At 38.0% G+C, this 16,683-nt stretch overlaps 1 protein-coding gene across 1 annotated transcript in view; it reads left to right on the top strand.

The window, feature by feature from the left end:
* Positions 1-16,683, top strand: part of RFX7 (regulatory factor X7) — a 148,968-nt gene that overhangs the window by 127,913 nt on the left and 4,372 nt on the right. Inside the window, 6 exon segments of the mRNA XM_024767801.1 lie at positions 7,403-7,519; positions 8,818-8,902; positions 9,548-9,755; positions 13,061-13,356; positions 14,946-16,680; position 16,683. The exon segment at position 16,683 is cut by the window's right edge and continues 4,372 nt beyond it. Coding sequence (XP_024623569.1) covers positions 7,403-7,519; positions 8,818-8,902; positions 9,548-9,755; positions 13,061-13,356; positions 14,946-16,680; position 16,683 — 2,442 coding nt within the window.

Below are 16,683 nucleotides of genomic sequence, written 5' to 3'. Positions count from 1 at the left end.
GCCAGTATTCCTATGAATACAATATTAAATTGTATTAAGTATTAAATTGTTTGCTAATAAAAAATATTAGCAAACAATTCAACAATACACTGAAAGGATCATACACCATGATCAAGTGGGATTTATTCTAGAGATGCAAGACTGGCTCAACATTCACAAATCAGTCAGTGTGATTCAACACATTAACAAAATGAAGGATAAAAATCATATGATCGTTTCCATAGCTACAGGAAAAGCATTTGACAAAAATCAACATTCATTTATGATAAAAACTCAACAAAGTGGCTATGAAGGGAATGTACCCCAACATAACAGAAGCCATATATTGTACAACAAGCCCACAGTCAACATCATACTCAAAAATTGAAAGCTTTTCCTGTAAGATTAGGAACAAGACAGGATGCCCACTTTTGCCACTTTTATTCAGCGTAGTATTGGGAGTCTTAGCCAGAGCAATTAGGCAAGAACAAGAAATAAAAGGCATCCATATTGGAAAGGAGGGAGTAAAACTGTCACCATTTGCAGGTGACGTGACGTTATATATAGAAAACCCTAAAGACTCCAACAAAAAAACTTCTAGAACGAATAAACAAATTGAGTAATGTTGCAGGATACAAAATCAATACACGAAAATCTTTTGCATTTCTACACACTAATAACAAACTATCAGAAAGCAAAATTAAGAAAACAATCCCATTTCCAACTGCATTAAAAAGGATAAAATACCTAGGATTACATTTAACCAAAGATGTTCAAGACCTGCATACTGAAAACTACAAGACATCAAGGAAAGTAGTTGAAGAAGGCACAAGTAAGTGGAGAGATATTTTGTGCTCATGGATTGGGAGAATTAATAGTGTTAAAATGTCCATACTACCCAAAGCAGTCTACAGATTCAATACAATCCCTATCAAAATTCCAATAGCATTTTTCACAGAAATAGAACAAAGAATTCTAAAATTTTTATGAAACCACAAAAGACCTCAAGCGGCCAAAGCAATCTTGAGAAAGATGAACAAACATGTAAGCATCACACTCCCTGATTTCAAGCTCTATTTCATATCTATAGTAATTAAAGCAGTATGGTATTGGCATAAAGACAAACACATAGTTGAATGGAGCAGAATAGAGAGCCCAGAAATAAACCCACACATATGTGATCAATTAATTTACAACAGAGGAGCCAAAATTAGTGGGGTAAGGACAGTCTCTCCAATAAATGGAGTTGAGAAAACTGGAGAGCCACATGCAAAAGAGTGAAACTGGAACACTACCTTATACTGTACACAAAAATCAACTCAAAATGGATTAAAGACTTGAACATAAGATCTGAAATCATAAAACTCCTAGAAGAAAACATAGGTAGCAAGCTCCTTGACATAGGTCTTGGCGATGATTTCTTTAATCTGACACCAAAAATAAAATTTTTTAAAAGCAAAGATAAAAAGTGGAACTATATCAAACCAAACAACTTCCACACAGCAAAGAAAACCATCAACCAAATAAAAAGGTAACCTACTGAATGGGAGAAAATATTTGCAAGTCATATATCTGTTAAGGGGTTAATATTCAAAGTGTATAAAAAACTCATACAACTCAATAACGAAAAAAAAAGTAATTCGATTTTAAAATGGGGTAGAACATCTCAATAGACATTTTCCAAAGAAGACATAAAGATGGACGACAGGTACATGAAAAGATGCTCAACATCACAAATCATCAGGGAAATGAAAATCAAAACCACAATGAGATATCACCTCACACCTGTCAGAATGGCTGTTATCAAAAAGAACACAAATAACAAGTGTTGGTGAGGATGTGGAGAAAATTGAACCCTCGTGCACTGTTGGTAGGAATATAAATTGGTGCAGCCACTATGAAAAACAGTATGGAGGTTCCTCAAAAAATTAAAAATACAACTACCATATGATCCAGCAGTTCCACTTCTGGGTATATATCTGACAAATGAAACACTAACTCAAAAAGATAAGCACCTTCATGTTCACTGCAGCACTGTTGACAATAGCCAAGACATGGAAACAACCTAAGTGTCCAATGATGAATGAATGGATAAAGAAATTGTGTGTATATACAGTGGAATATTATTCAGCTGTAAAAAAGAATGAAATCTTTCCATTTGCAGCAACATGGATGGACCTCAAGGGCATTATGCTAAGTGAAATAAGTCAGACAGAGAAAGACAAATACAATGTGATCTCTCTTACATGTTGAAACTAAAAATTCCTTTTAAAAAAAAAGCTAACAGATATAGATAATATATTGTTTGTTGTCAAAGGATGATGGTAGAGGGTGGGAGAGATGAGTGAACTTGGTCAAGAGGTTAAAAATAAAAAATCTTGAAATCATACATTAAGTCAGAAGTATATGCCTTGAATTGTAGGAGTCCATAGCCAAATTAGAATTTTTGGTACACAAATTGAAAGCATGTTCTTATAAATAAAAGCAGTTGGACTTTATAACATTTTATACACATGCTGTTTTCTTTATTTTCTACATAATAATGTAAGGATTATCTTTTGCATCAGTCTTTTTATAGGTAATAATGTGTCATTGCAATGAGACAGCTTAATTGCATTCTAGGAGCTACTGTCACCATCCTCATTAACTGGCATTTAGGCAGTATAGGTAACATATACTTTATGTATACTAAAGTATGTGTGAATGTTTTCATATAAATAATGTTGAGGCCATTTTTTTTTAACATCTGTAAGAAAATAGGGGCTTATTTATAATGGGTTTTGAAATTTAATGTCTCAAAAGAGCTATAAAAACAGCTTCACAGGAAAAAAACAAAAAAACAACCTGCCTCAAGGTGGTTGGGGGGATTAAATGATGTAACACATACAAAGCAGTCCAAAACTGTCCAGGTATTGTTATGTATCCTATGACTATATTTTGCCACAAGTCTTTTATAATTTTTATTTGTATTTTTGTACCTTTAAGCAGTGTTTACCTTTAACTTAATAGTTTATTTGTAAATGGTATGAATAAACATTGAAGACTGACTTGCTACTGAGGATTTTGAGTGACATGTTCATGGCCATATTAAATATTAAGCTTAATTTCAAAGTCTGTAAAGCATACTTTTAAAAAAAGAGTAAGACCAAAGGAAAAATCTCATTTTAAGAATGGCATTAGAGTGTTAGTTATCCTGTGAACAGAACATTCTCTGTACCTTCCCCTTTTTTGAGTCTTGCATAAATATAATCTGACGCTGAGTTAGGTGTTAACTGACACCATATCTTGCTTGATCAACCTGCAGTTTAGTTATGAAGCAGGAAAACAAGGTGTAAACTATCCAAGATCTCCACATGGCCTGGAATGACCTATGGCATCTTATATAGCCCTGGTTTCAAAATTATGAATAGATAGCCTATAAATACTTAATTATATTAAACAGTGTCACTGAATGTCTAGAACTTCTCAATGGGGAAGAGGCTGTAATAAGTTATTTTTCTTTGAAAATTAGAACCACTGAAAATTGGATAGGCCAGGTCACAATATAGAGCCCTTCCTATCAGGAGAAGTGTTCAGAGGTAACCCATCATTCAGGAGGATAGCCATTTCCACACCTGGCAGGAAGTTGAACTATACAACCTTCTGAACTCATTTCCAGTTCATTAATTTCACAAAATTAAAGAAATTGATGACCTGTCTGGGTATTGTTATTGTTACTTTCAAATTGAGGCGCTCTCTATTTTCTCTTTGACATGTAAGATGTCAAAGTATAGAGTCTTGAACCATAAGCAGTTTTATTCTTAACATTGCCTATTATATGATTCAGGAGGTATAATTTGAGTTGTTTATTATATGTCTCCAAAGTATTGGGTTGGCCAAAAAGTGCCTTCGGTTTTAAGTAAAAATAAAAGACATTTTTCATTTTCACCAAGAACTTTATGGAACAACGTATTCACCGTTTTTTTCCACTACCTTCTGCCATTTTTCAGGCAACTTCATAATTCCATCTTCCCAAAACTTTATCTTTTTGAGCAAAGAACTGTTCCAGGTGCCTTTTACAGTCCTCCAGGGAATTGAAATTTTTTCCATTAAGAGGATTTTGTAAAGACCAAAATAAATGGAAATCTGAAGGTGCAATGTCTGTTGAATATGGTGGATGAATCAGAACTTCCCAGCCAAGCTGTAATAGTTTTTGCCTGGTCATCAGAGAAACATGTGGTCTTGCATTGTCCTGATGGAAGATTCTGTGTTTTCTGTTGACTCGTTCTGGATGCTTTTCGTGGAGTGCTGCTTTCAGTTGGTCTAATTGGGAACTTGTCTGACTTAATCTTTGGTTTTCCAGAAGGAGTTCATAATAGAGGACTCCCTTCCAATACCTCCATATACACAACATCACCTTCTTTGGCTGAAGACCGGCCTTTGGTGTGGTTGGTGGTGGTTCATTTCGCTTGCCCCATGATCTGTTCTGTTTCACATTATTGTACGGTATCCACTTTTCATCGCCCGTCACAGTTTGTTTTAAAAACAGAGCGTTTTCGTTATGTTTTAGTAGAGAATCGCATGTGGAAATACGGTCAAGAAGGTTTTTTTCGCTTAACTTATGTGGAACCCAAACATGAAAGCGATGAACATAACCAAGCTGGTGCAAATGATTTTCAGCGCTTGATTTGGATATTTTGAGTATGTCAGCTATCTCCCACGTGGGATCACGTTGATTGTTCTCAATTAATATCTCTATTTGATCACTATCAACTTCAATTGTCTACCCAACCGTGGAACATTGTCCAATGAGAAATCTCCAGCACAGAACTTCGCAAACCACTTTTGACACCTTCAGTCAGTCACAGCACCTTCTCCATGTGTTGCACAAATCTTTTTTTGCATTTCGGTTGCGTTTTTACCTTTCTTGAAATAATGTTGCTTTTTTTCTTCCATCTTCAATATTAAAATGGCTACACAAAAATTCACCAGTTTTGATGTCTTTTTTTAAATGCACGCTGATATGACAGCTGTCACATACAATCTAACAGAATTGTTTTGAATGAAGTTAAAGACAATAAGTGCTACTAGAGCCATCTTACAGAAAAAACCAAACGAACCTTTTGGCCAACCGATACTTTATATATTTATCCACTAAAGAGTATTTTAAAGGTAAGTTCATTGTTATTCTTCCAAATAGTGAATTCCCTGCTTTTAGTGGAATAAATAAGAATCAAAAACCAGATGAAACTAGATGGTCACATTCTGAAATCACACTCAGGATTAGTTCAGTTTGACAAGCAAATTTTGCATTCGTCATCCTGATACTTAATTTTGTCAACCTTCCACCTACCCCTTCTGCCAAAATAAAGAACTTCGGTATACTAATATAATGAAAAAAATATCAAAACCTAAATCACAAAAGGAGAAGAGAATGGATATTATATCTCTCATTAGACTCATTGCTTTGATTCTCTTTATTTGGTTTCAGTTTTTTTAGGCCCCTCTGCCAGTGCTGTCATAGGAGCCAGTGGGCACTGTTTTCTTTTTTGCTTTGTTTGTTTTATGTGTTTCTTTAAGGTTTCTTGTCATTTTAAATGTGACATACTTATTAAGTCATATTTAAAGTCATTTTAAGTTGTATGTCATATTAAGGTTTAATGTGACACGTGGGCATAATATGACTCTTCAGTCTTGTTCCTAGTGCTAAGAATACAGTGATGATCCAGATAGATATGGTCACTGCCCTGGTTGAACTTACAGTCTAATGGAGGATACATAACAAATGAATTGGCTGTTCCATAATTTTAAGTCAGGCGTTGAAAAGGAAGTACACACACAAGGAATATGGTGAGAGTATGGCAGGAGAGCACTGCTTTAGATAGGGTAGTCAGTAGAGACCCTTTCAAAATCATAACAAGCAGGGGCTTGAAGGGTAAGAAAATATTCCTAGTAGAGGAAACAAGTATCAAGTCCCTAAGGTGTAAAAGAGATCATTCACATTTTCTTTCTGCGCTGGTTTAAACCATAAAGATGACCAATTTAACTTGCTACTGAGATGGTTATGATTTGATGCAATTCATTTAAATTGTCAGCCCCCCAAAATAGTCACTCCTTCACTTTGTGCTTTAAACCTTGGCCCCCAGACACTTGGAGTATTAGTCTCAACTTACATATGATGTATCTGATATTCCTTATAGAGGGAGTTTTCGATACATATTAGCTCCTTTCCCTTCTCCCTACTGTGCAGCATTGTTGAGAATGCACTTGCCAGGCAACTCTTCTCCTTCCCCTCAGCCCCACCCCCAGCAGAAGTGTGTGGTATTTGGTGCTGGGATAGGGAGGGCACAATCAAGAAAAACACCGGTCTTCAGACCTACCCTGTTCTCTCTATTAAGTCTCCCAGGGGTCCCAACCTTCTCCTCAGTCTACCAATTTGACTTCTGGAATTCAGGTCACTTCAAGAATGTTGCCAGGGTATTCAGCCATCTACAAGAACTCAAGTCCCAGTTACTGTTATATGCTGCCCATTCCAGGGGTTTTCCTTCTTCATCCTAAACCTCTCTCCTTGGCTCTCTACTGCATGACTGCTTCATCAAGAAGCTGCTCTAGTTTGGTGCTGAAATGGGGGATGAGCTGGGGAGACTTGATTGAGTTATTTTGGAATTCCTCTGACTTGCTCTTTGGTAGCGGTTCTCCTCATAACTGTTGGCCTTGGTAGCCAGAACAGGACATGGCATTTTCCTGCTGCTGAACTGGTAGAGAAGGAATTGGCCTTTTACCCATGACTGGCAGCTGTAGAGAAAAACAGAACACCTGATCTAGTAGTAGGTGAGACTTGGCTTGTTTCCCTGGTCCCACTTGAAGTTACTGCCTTACAAGGTACTTTCTCCTCGCAATAATGGGGGAGGGGGGGTGAGAACACTGTGCCTTCATTTTTTTCCCTTATTGGTAAAATGAGAGTGTTGGTATAGATGATCCCTAAGGTCCCTTTTAGTTCTGATACATCGTGTTTCTATTCCAAACCATGTAGTAGTTTTGTCTCTAATGTCTGACACACATAATGTTTACATTGGAAATTATTCCAGTATGTGAGCTTGATATATATGTGGAAACATATAGCCCTACTGGTCAAGCCTGGATATTCTCATTTCAGAATGCACGTTTGGATTGTAGCTGGAAAACTTTGTACTGCCAATGTCTTACTGCAAGTTTTTGCTATTAAAAGCAGTAGTACTGTGTACCCTGAGGATGAAACAAGCTAAGTAAGCCTGAGTTAGTCTTTAAAGAAGGATGAGCATGTATCAGTGAAATTTGTGGTGAATGACTTGAAGATGTGTTTTTTCACTTTGTCATAGGGGTCAGATTGGACTGAAATAACGCTGTGCTAATATGATTCTGAGTTCTGTTGCTCTCTCTGAATTGATCCCTCCTTCTTTTGCAGGAGCTATTGTGACAATCTTGGTTACCATCCATTAAGTGCTGCTGACTTTGGAAAGATCATGAAAAATGTCTTTCCAAACATGAAGGCACGTCGTCTGGGCACGAGAGGCAAATCTAAATATCCTTTACCAGAATGGTTTTTAGTAATCTCTTTAAGTTCTCCCTTATTACAGAACATCTGCTGCTGTAGTTCAACTAGCAACTATATTTAGAAATAAATTTAAATCAACAAATATAAACGACTCAAAAGTACTTGGAATAATTGTAAATTGTATTTTCCCAGCTGTTTATCACACTGCAGGAGAAATAACCAATAGTGGTTATTAGGATTGTGATAGATTTCACCTTACTCTGTCACTATAATGTGTTCTTAACGGTCTGATCTTCTTTTCCTTAACAATAGAATTACTAAGGCACGCCACAGTACAGCAGTTGTAAATTATATCAGTGAAAGTGGAGAAAGATGTTAGTTTATCATCTTTCCTTCCCCTAATTTAGAAACATAGAGATCTTTTTGGCAATACATACAACATTCAAACAATTTTTTTGTGGAACTTGTGCTGTAGGATTAGTGTTCTCTTTGTATTTTCATCCAGCCCTTTAAAGGCTGTATTAAAATTAAAGCCAGGGCATAGAAAAGGCCCCTCTCATGATAGAGAAATACTTAGGAGCAAACAGAAGTAAGGAAATTACAATTAAGAGTTTACTAAAGTTCTTCCTACCCTTGGAAGAAGATTGTAACATGGAGGGTCTCTGTATCATATTAGAAATGCATCATTTCTCTCTGCTTAGCTTTTGGCCTTTTCCAAAACATAAAAATTCTGCTGTGGGGGAGATGAAGAGGGGAAGGGGAGAGGCTGCTTTTCTAAAACAGCTCCAGGTGTTCTGTAACCAGTTGTTGCACGACCGAGTCTTGTTTCCTGAGTACAAACAAAAATGTCTTCATGTGTCTTTGGCATGTTACAGGTGATAATCCTGTACGTTTCAGTGGAAAAAGAGAAGTGAAAAGGTTAAAGCTCTTGTGACACTCATAAGAGTTGTTTTTGTCCCAGTGCCCTGGGCTAAAGTTTCCCTTCTCTCTGCCAGGTTTCCATCTGGATATTCCTTTCCTTCTGACCTGTTTGTTACTGGTGGCTGGCACCGCTTATTAGGAACATTTATTCATAAAATTTATAACAGATGAAAATCATTTTGTTCCATTTGAGCCAGTAACATTCTACAAGGACTGTTTCAGTTTCAAAAGAGTAAAGGTGTCCTGAGCTTCTAATATTAAGTTTTCTTTTACAGAAGAACTCAGAAAGTCGATGGTATCTCAGGCTGATTTTATTCTCATTTCATATATGGTTACTTTTCAAGTGCTAACTATATAAACAGTTCATTTAATTTCGAGTACTTTAGACCTTAACCATTTATTACGTATTGCTACAGTGGACTAAGAAAAAAAGCTTTTGTTCATATGCCAACACTACCCAATCTTGATTTTCACAAAACTGGGGATGGGGTAAGAATTTCTGCCTTTTCTTTTTGATAAGTAGAATTGTACCTTATTATCAACATTGAAACGATTCTGCATGGTCTCATTTGGATAAAACCAGGGACCAAGAACTGTCTTTTACTAAATAAATGAGCCAAAAAATTCAACAGTGGCTGGTAACTGTTAGCATATATGACTTATATCACCGTGGTTCGTGAAATTAAGGAGAAAAAAGATGTGTCTAAAGTTCCTGATTGGTAGATATATCTATGGTATATATTGTCAAGAGGAAAATTTAAGCTATAGAATAACGTGTAGAACGAATGTTTTCAGAAGAGGAAATACGGCTTATGGCATAGTTTGTTTTCTTGATGTTAGAAAAGGTTTTTTAAAAAATTCAGAAGATCTGTTAGTCTCCATATATGTTTAACAATATATGTTTAAATGTTATATTCACAACACTGCTGGTGGCTGTGCACCAGTGGGTATAGGCATAGACCTCATATTTGCAGGTCTCTACTTTTATGCCTGCCAGTACCAGTCACTTAGTACTACTTTGACTCAGTAGTTTTATATTGTTTCTTCTGATTAAGAACATGTATCTTAAGTGTGCTTCAATTTAATTTCTCTGAACTTTCTTTTAAAAGTTTTTTTCCTTTTTCCTTTGTTTAGTTGGAAGGAGCTGAACCTTCTGGGCAGCTTCAAAATATTGATGAGGAAGTTATCACTTCTGCTTGCCGTCTTGTGTGTGAATGGGCCCAGAAAGTGTTAAGCCAGCCATTTGACACGGTCTTGGAATTAGCCCGCTTCCTTGTAAAAAGTCACTATATAGGCACCAAGTCGATGGCAGCTCTAACTGTAATGGCCGCAGCACCACCAGGTACAAAATTATTAACAAGCTAAAACTGACAGGGTGTTAACTGTCTTTAGAGTTTGTAGTAAAAAGAAGAGCTTAGCTAAAAACCTCCTTTGTCTTTTTAGTATTTGTATGCATCCACTCTTACTTCCCTTAATACTAAATTCAGATGGGCTTGTTGAGCTAACAAAAATAATAATAGTTCTTTCATGATAAACTTTAAGTTATAGCTTTGTATGTTGCTCTGCTTAAGTATGAAACTTTTATGATTTCCTAGTTGGTATTTCATTAATTTTTCCATTGCTGTTTTAAAGTTTAAAGATGTGTATGTGTACTTTTAAGTATATATGTATTTCTAAATTGATAAATTAAATATTACAAGTAAAAAGTAAGATTAAGTTTTTTAATTACTTGCTAAGACTCCTATCCCCAAAACTAATACTTATAAGTGAAATGATCTTTGGACAATGTGAAAGGTACCTTAGTCTCACAAAAAATAAACCATGTGAAGCATTACTATGAAATAGCAAGAGTGATTTTTTTAATATGCATTCAGATGAGTATTTTTATTCAGATAGCAACTTAAGAATTAACAGTATTAGGACTGACAGTATCGTTGGAATAATAACTCCCTCCTAAATTAATAGCTGTGTAAAGTATCTATTTTAATGAAATTTTTTAAATGTCTTATTTCAGTCATACTTTATAAACCTAAAAAAAGAGTGAATACATTTTTTTATTACTCTAGGAAATTATAACTTCTATAAAAAATTTATTAATATGAAACAGTAGATTTATCACAGCCAGAACTATAATTATAGTTATACTCTTAAATGACTTTACTTTTCTATCTTAACTTCATTATTTTAATAAGGAATCCTTTTTCTCTGTTTAAATTTATCAGAAGCTTTAAGCATTTGCAGTATGTGTGTGAGAGAGATTGTTCTGTTCTCTCATTTTATTGTCAATTGAGGACCATAACTCTCAGCAAAATAGCCTTTTACAAGAGCCTCATCATAACTTTTCCTGTCTCGATATAAAATGGATGGCTCTAATCTGTATACTCATGTAGCTACACAGGGGCAGGAGAGTGCTTAGGCAGCCTGATCTAGCTAGATGGCTCACATCTGTTACCTCATTTATTCTCCCAGCGGTCCTGTAAGATAGGGGATATTTATTCCCATTTTACAGATCGGGAAACAGATTCAGGGAGGTTAAGTAATTTGTCCATAGTCAGATAAGTAGTGGAATTAGCCAGAATTTGAATCCTGGTTTGTCCTTCTCCAAAACCCAGGTTACTCCTTTACACCAGACTGTCTTCCTAGCTTCTGGCAAAATGAGGTTCTAAAAGATATGGGCCCTTCAGCTTTCTGTATTCTCTTTCTCCTACCCCTACTGACACCCAGAAGAGTACTTTTCACAAGTTGAGGACTTAGGAGGTATCATGGGGTAAAGAAACAGAGACATCTCTGTCTTCTTATTTCCCACATTATTCACATAGTCTCACTGAAAGAAATGTTGAATGAATGGATTTTTAAGGCCTAAGTGTGAATATTTTTTAAATCAAAATACTAAAAATCACATATATAAGTAGGCATTTTCACTTTTTGAAAGTAGCTTGGGAGGCTGACTGTTTTTTTAACAATCTTCTGAAATTTCGTTCTCAGCCATTGCCACTTTTTTTTTAAATTTATTTTTGGCTGCAGTGGGTCTTTGCTGCTGCAGGCAGGCTTTCTCTAGTTGCAGCAAGCGTCTTTCTCTTCGTTGTGGTGCACAGGCTCCTCATTGTGGTGGCTTCTCTTGTTGTGGAGCGTGGGCTCTAGGTGCACGGGCTTCAGTAGTTGTGGCACCTGGGCTCAGCAGTTGCCGCTCACCGGCTCTAGAGCTCAGGCTCGGTAGTTGTGGCACACGGCTTAGCTGCTCCGCAGCATGTGAGATCTTCCCGGACCAGGCCTCGAACCCGTGTCCCCTGCATTGGCAGGGAGATTCCTAACCACTGCACCACCAGGGAAGCCCCATTGCCACTTTTAAAAATATCTTTGGTAGTGATGAATCTTCTTCCTTTGAAGGTGCACTTGGTTTTTTGTAAATATCGTCTCCATATTAAGAACAGGTTGTATTACAGATGTCCTTTGTAAGCAGCTGCTTGGAACTCATGCCTGTCCAGAAACCCTAGCAGGAGGCATGAGACGGCGAGCTTGAGCAGTTGGCACAGGCTCTCGGGTTCAGGTGCTGAGCAGCCAGAGCCGAGGCTGCGGACCGGATGGGAGCAGTGCAATTCGAGTTGGATTTGAGGAGAAAGAATAGTACTTAGGTGATAAAAGGGCAGTCAGAACATGTGGGATTGTTGAGCAGTGAGTGTGTGGGTTAGAGTTTACAGTCCTTTTCAATCCTTCCCGTCTCCCACTCACGAAGCTGTTGCTGTTAACAAGATGAAAAGCAGAAACGGCTGGGGAAGGGAAGGTCAGGATGTGCCAGCAGGACAGGGGTGTCCTCCCTTTGCCTCTCTCCACTGTTTCTACCGACCCCTGCTCACTTTCTAATGATCTTAATGCCACTCCCTAAATGTGACATGAGCTTTTGAAAAATTAGTTGTATTACGTAATCAAGTTTTCTTAAAATTTATCCCTTGCTTATTTTATCATTCCTTTTTCTCAGTGTTGATCTTACTACTACTTTAAAAAGCTTTCTCAGTGACCCTTTTTTAGAAGATCTTAACCTCAGTCTTATTAAGAAACTCTGCTTAATTTCTCCTAGGTCATACTGGAATACTTTAATTAATTAATTAATTAAAGCGGTTAAAATTGTATTACCTGTTTTCGTGAAATTCATGTAGAATTAAAGACTTGTTTTCCCCATACAATTTTTTTCTAAGATATGGATGGTTTCAGCAAATATTTATGGAGTACCCCTTGTGGACTGAGTATTAAAATCATGAAAATGCATGAATTTCTTAATTAGAGAAGGGGGAAGGAAGATTTTTCTGACATCTACTGATAATATGTAAAACGTGCTCTCTTGGCATTTATCTTAGCTTTTGCATATTAGTGACATAGCTACTACTCTTTTCAAAATCTTCATCTATTATTGCAGATATAACTACAGCGGTCACCCAAGTTGAACCGTATTTTAAGGTGTCAGTTAAAAGCATATTGACAAATGTTTATAAACTGGAAGTGTAATACTTATGCTTTATAAAGAAACTGTGAGTTAAAATTTGCTGGGTTTGGTTGCTTTGTCCAGTAAATGGCTACATAGTCTTAGAAATTGAGTTGTAACCGGTTTCTATAAAGAGGAGTATTTTAGCTTTACTTTCTGTTTATTTTCAGGAATTAAAGGAATTACCCAGCCTTCTGCTTTTATACCTACAGCTGAAAGTAATTCCTTTCAGCCCCAAGTGAAGACTCTGCCATCTCCTATTGACGCTAAACAGCAATTGCAACGGAAAATCCAAAAGAAACAACAAGAACAGAAGCTACAATCCCCTTTGCCAGGAGAACCCTCAGCAAAAAAATCAGAAGGCGCTACAACCAATGGAGTGACTAGTCTTTCTAATGGAAATCCTGCAATCCTCTCTCCTCAGCCTATTGGTATCGTTGTGGCAGCTGTCCCTAGTCCCATTCCGGTAATATCATTAAACAGCATTTGGCCTTACTGGGATTGTGGGAAGTCAGTTGTTTAGTTAAAAGTGGCACAGAAGAAGGAGGCAAGTATAGGTGTAGATTCAGTTATAAACTGATTTTGTGACCACACACAGATTTCACTTCAGTCGGTTGTCTTTTATTCAGGATATACGTTGTTGATTACAGCGTGAGCTATAAAAGGAACAGAAGTGAAATTACAAGACATACAAGTTTGCACATAACCAGTCAGAACTTTATGTAAGAGATGAGTCATTTTCAGAGTTGTTTCATCTCTAGCCAAGCAAAGGTGACAAAATTGCAAACTTTTTTTGGTTTATATTTTTTTCCTTTTTAACATTCAGATGGAGCAAAATTGTAATATGTGTTGGTAATACATTAACATAGACTTGTCTCAACGGTGGGACCTCGGTCAAGTCTCTAAGCTACTCTGAGTCTCTTTCCTTATCAACAAATAGAGGTTATGGTCTACTTGTCTGTCTCACACAACTGAGTTTATGATGAAGAGGCTTTTAAAATGAGAGTGCATGGGCTTCCCTAGTGGCGCCATGGTTAAGAATCCGCCTGCCAGTGCAGGGGACACGGGTTCAAGCCCTGGTCCGGGAAGATCCCACATGCCACAGAGCAACTAGGCCCGTGCACGGCAACTACTGAGCCTGTGCTCTAGAGCCCGTGAGCCACAACTGTTGAGCCCGCATGCCACAACTACTGAAGCCCGTGCTCCTAGAGCCCATGCCGAACAACAAGAGAAGCCACCGCAATGAGAAACCCGTGCACCACAACGAAGAGTAGCCCCCACTCGCCGCAACTAGAGAAAAGCCCACACGCAGCAACAAAGAGCCAAAGCAGCCAAAAATAAATAAATAAATGTTTTTTTAATGTTTAAAAATAAATAAATAAAAATAAAATGAGAGTGCATCATGCTAAAGCAAGATGGTATTTTATGTTGTTATTTATGATGTTATTAGGGAAATATAGTATCTTGTGGTTTTTCCTGTTCTTATCATTATCCTTATCATCGTCATCATCATGTTATTGAAACATGGAATACCTGGGAACCATACTCTTGCACTATTCATTGTAGAGCAAACTGGGGAAGGCAGTAGTTTTATCTGAGACCTTATCCACAGTGGTTTATTAGTAATGCCCAAGGTAGATCCATTTATAAGACAGTCTCCCCGTGAGTGAGTCATCTTGCCACAGACTCCAGTTAGATACCTTTATAGTTGCATGTTTCTTCAAGATTTTACTTCTGCTCCCTATAACCTCCTTCAAATTCATTGTTTTAGCAAGTATTCATCACAAATGTGAAGTTTTTCATTGAAGTCTTAATACTCTTCTTACATATCATTGTATTTGGTAACTGTATTATAGTATGTTGCATTTATTATGGTATTTACTTGTCTGATCCTATCGAATCTGGTCTAAAAACTTGTCTAACATACGAACTGTCTTTTTTTTTTCTTTTTAGCATTACATGTATTAAATGCCTTAATACTAATGAATATATGAATTGCTATTTATATTCTAGACTTGTTACATCTGATATTTTTGTTTTCCGCCTTTTTCACAGGTTCAACGGACCAGGCAACTGGTAACTTCACCAAGTCCAATGAGCTCTTCTGACGGCAAAGTTCTTCCCCTCAATGTACAGGTGGTCACTCAGCACATGCAGTCTGTGAAGCAGGCACCAAAGACTCCTCAGCACGTCCCAGCCAGTCCTGGGGGGGATCGCTCTGCCCGGCACCGCTACCCTCAGATCTTACCCAAACCAGCCAACACCAGTGCCCTCACCATCCGCTCTCCAACTACTGTCCTCTTTACTAGTAGTCCCATCAAAACCGCTGTTGTACCCACGTCACACGTGAGTTCTCTAAATGTGGTGAAAATGACAGCAATATCCCTCACACCCAGCAACAGTAGTGCCCCTCTGAAACATTCTGCCTCAGTAAACAGTGCTGCAGGAACAACGGAAGAATCAAGGACCATTCCACAGATCAAGAATGGTTCTGTTGTTTCACTTCAGTCTCCTGGATCCAGGACCAGCGGCACCGGGGGACCATCTGCTGTGGAAGTCAAAATGGAACCTGAGATGTCATCAGATGAGCATCCTGTACAGTGCCAAGAGAACTCTGATGGGGCTGACGTGCCCAAAACAACACCTAGTGCCCTCCCAGGGCAGAAAAGTAATACAGAGGGAGTAGTGCAAAAACCTTCAAATGAAGGTGTTAATGAAATAAAAGCAACTAAGGTCTGTGACCAGAGGACCAAATGTAAAAATCGCTATAATGAAATTCTGCCAGGCACTTCAACAGGCAATAATCAAAGCACTATCACTCTCTCAGTTGCCACTCAGAACTTAACTTTCACCAGCACCAGCTCACCATCTAATGGTGACTCAATAAATAAAGACCCTAAATTATGCACTAAAAGTCCAAGAAAGCGGCTGTCTTCTGCATTGCAAGAGTCCCAGGTGCCTCCTGTAAAGAAACCAATTGTGGAACAGCTTTCTGCAGTTATCTCAGAAGGTCAGAAACCAGGCAGTGTTAAGAAGGACCAAAAGGTTCCACATTCAGGGAAAACGGAAAGTTCAGCAGCAGGCTCTCAGATTCCTAGCAAGGTATCAACAAATGTTAACTCACACGTAGTGGCAAGTCAACCTCAGCAAGTGAATTCCTCTGCTCTTGTTACCAGTGACTTAGCTTCAGAACAGCAAACCACACCATCATCATCTCCAGATATAAAAGTGAAGCTTGAAGGCAGTGTCTTTCTCTTGGACAGTGATTCAAAATCGCATGGCAGCTTTAATCCAAATGAATGGCAACAGGTCACTAAGGATTCTGAGTTTCTATCTGCCGGCTGTGAACAACAGCAAGATATCAGTGTCATGACAGTTCCTGAGCACTCTGATATCAATGACTTAGAGAAGTCTGTTTGGGAATTAGAAGGAATGCCACAGGACACGTATTCCCAGCAACTACACAGCCAGATACAAGAATCTTCTTTGAGTCAAATGGAAGCACAGTCTTCAGGTCAGTTACCTCTACAGTCCGAACTGAAGGAGTTCGAGCCTTCTGTTTCCCAAGCAAATGAAAGCTACTTTCCTTTCGATGAGGAGCTTACACAGGACAGTATTGTAGAGGAGCTGGTACTCATGGAGCAGCAGATGTCAATGAACAATTCCCATGCTTACGGTAACTGTTTGGGAATGACCCTTCAGAGTCAGTCTGTGACTCCAGGCGCTCCAGCGTCATCTCACGCCCCCAGCACCCACTTCTATCACCCCATCCGTAGCAATGGCACTCCGATCC

Source organism: Neophocaena asiaeorientalis, unplaced genomic scaffold, assembly GCF_003031525.2.
Source record: "Neophocaena asiaeorientalis asiaeorientalis breed wild unplaced genomic scaffold, Neophocaena_asiaeorientalis_V1.1 scaffold71, whole genome shotgun sequence".
Taxonomy (NCBI): domain Eukaryota; kingdom Metazoa; phylum Chordata; class Mammalia; order Artiodactyla; family Phocoenidae; genus Neophocaena; species Neophocaena asiaeorientalis.
The sequence above is the reverse complement of the archived record's forward strand: the minus strand, read 5'-3'. Positions and strand labels throughout refer to the sequence as shown.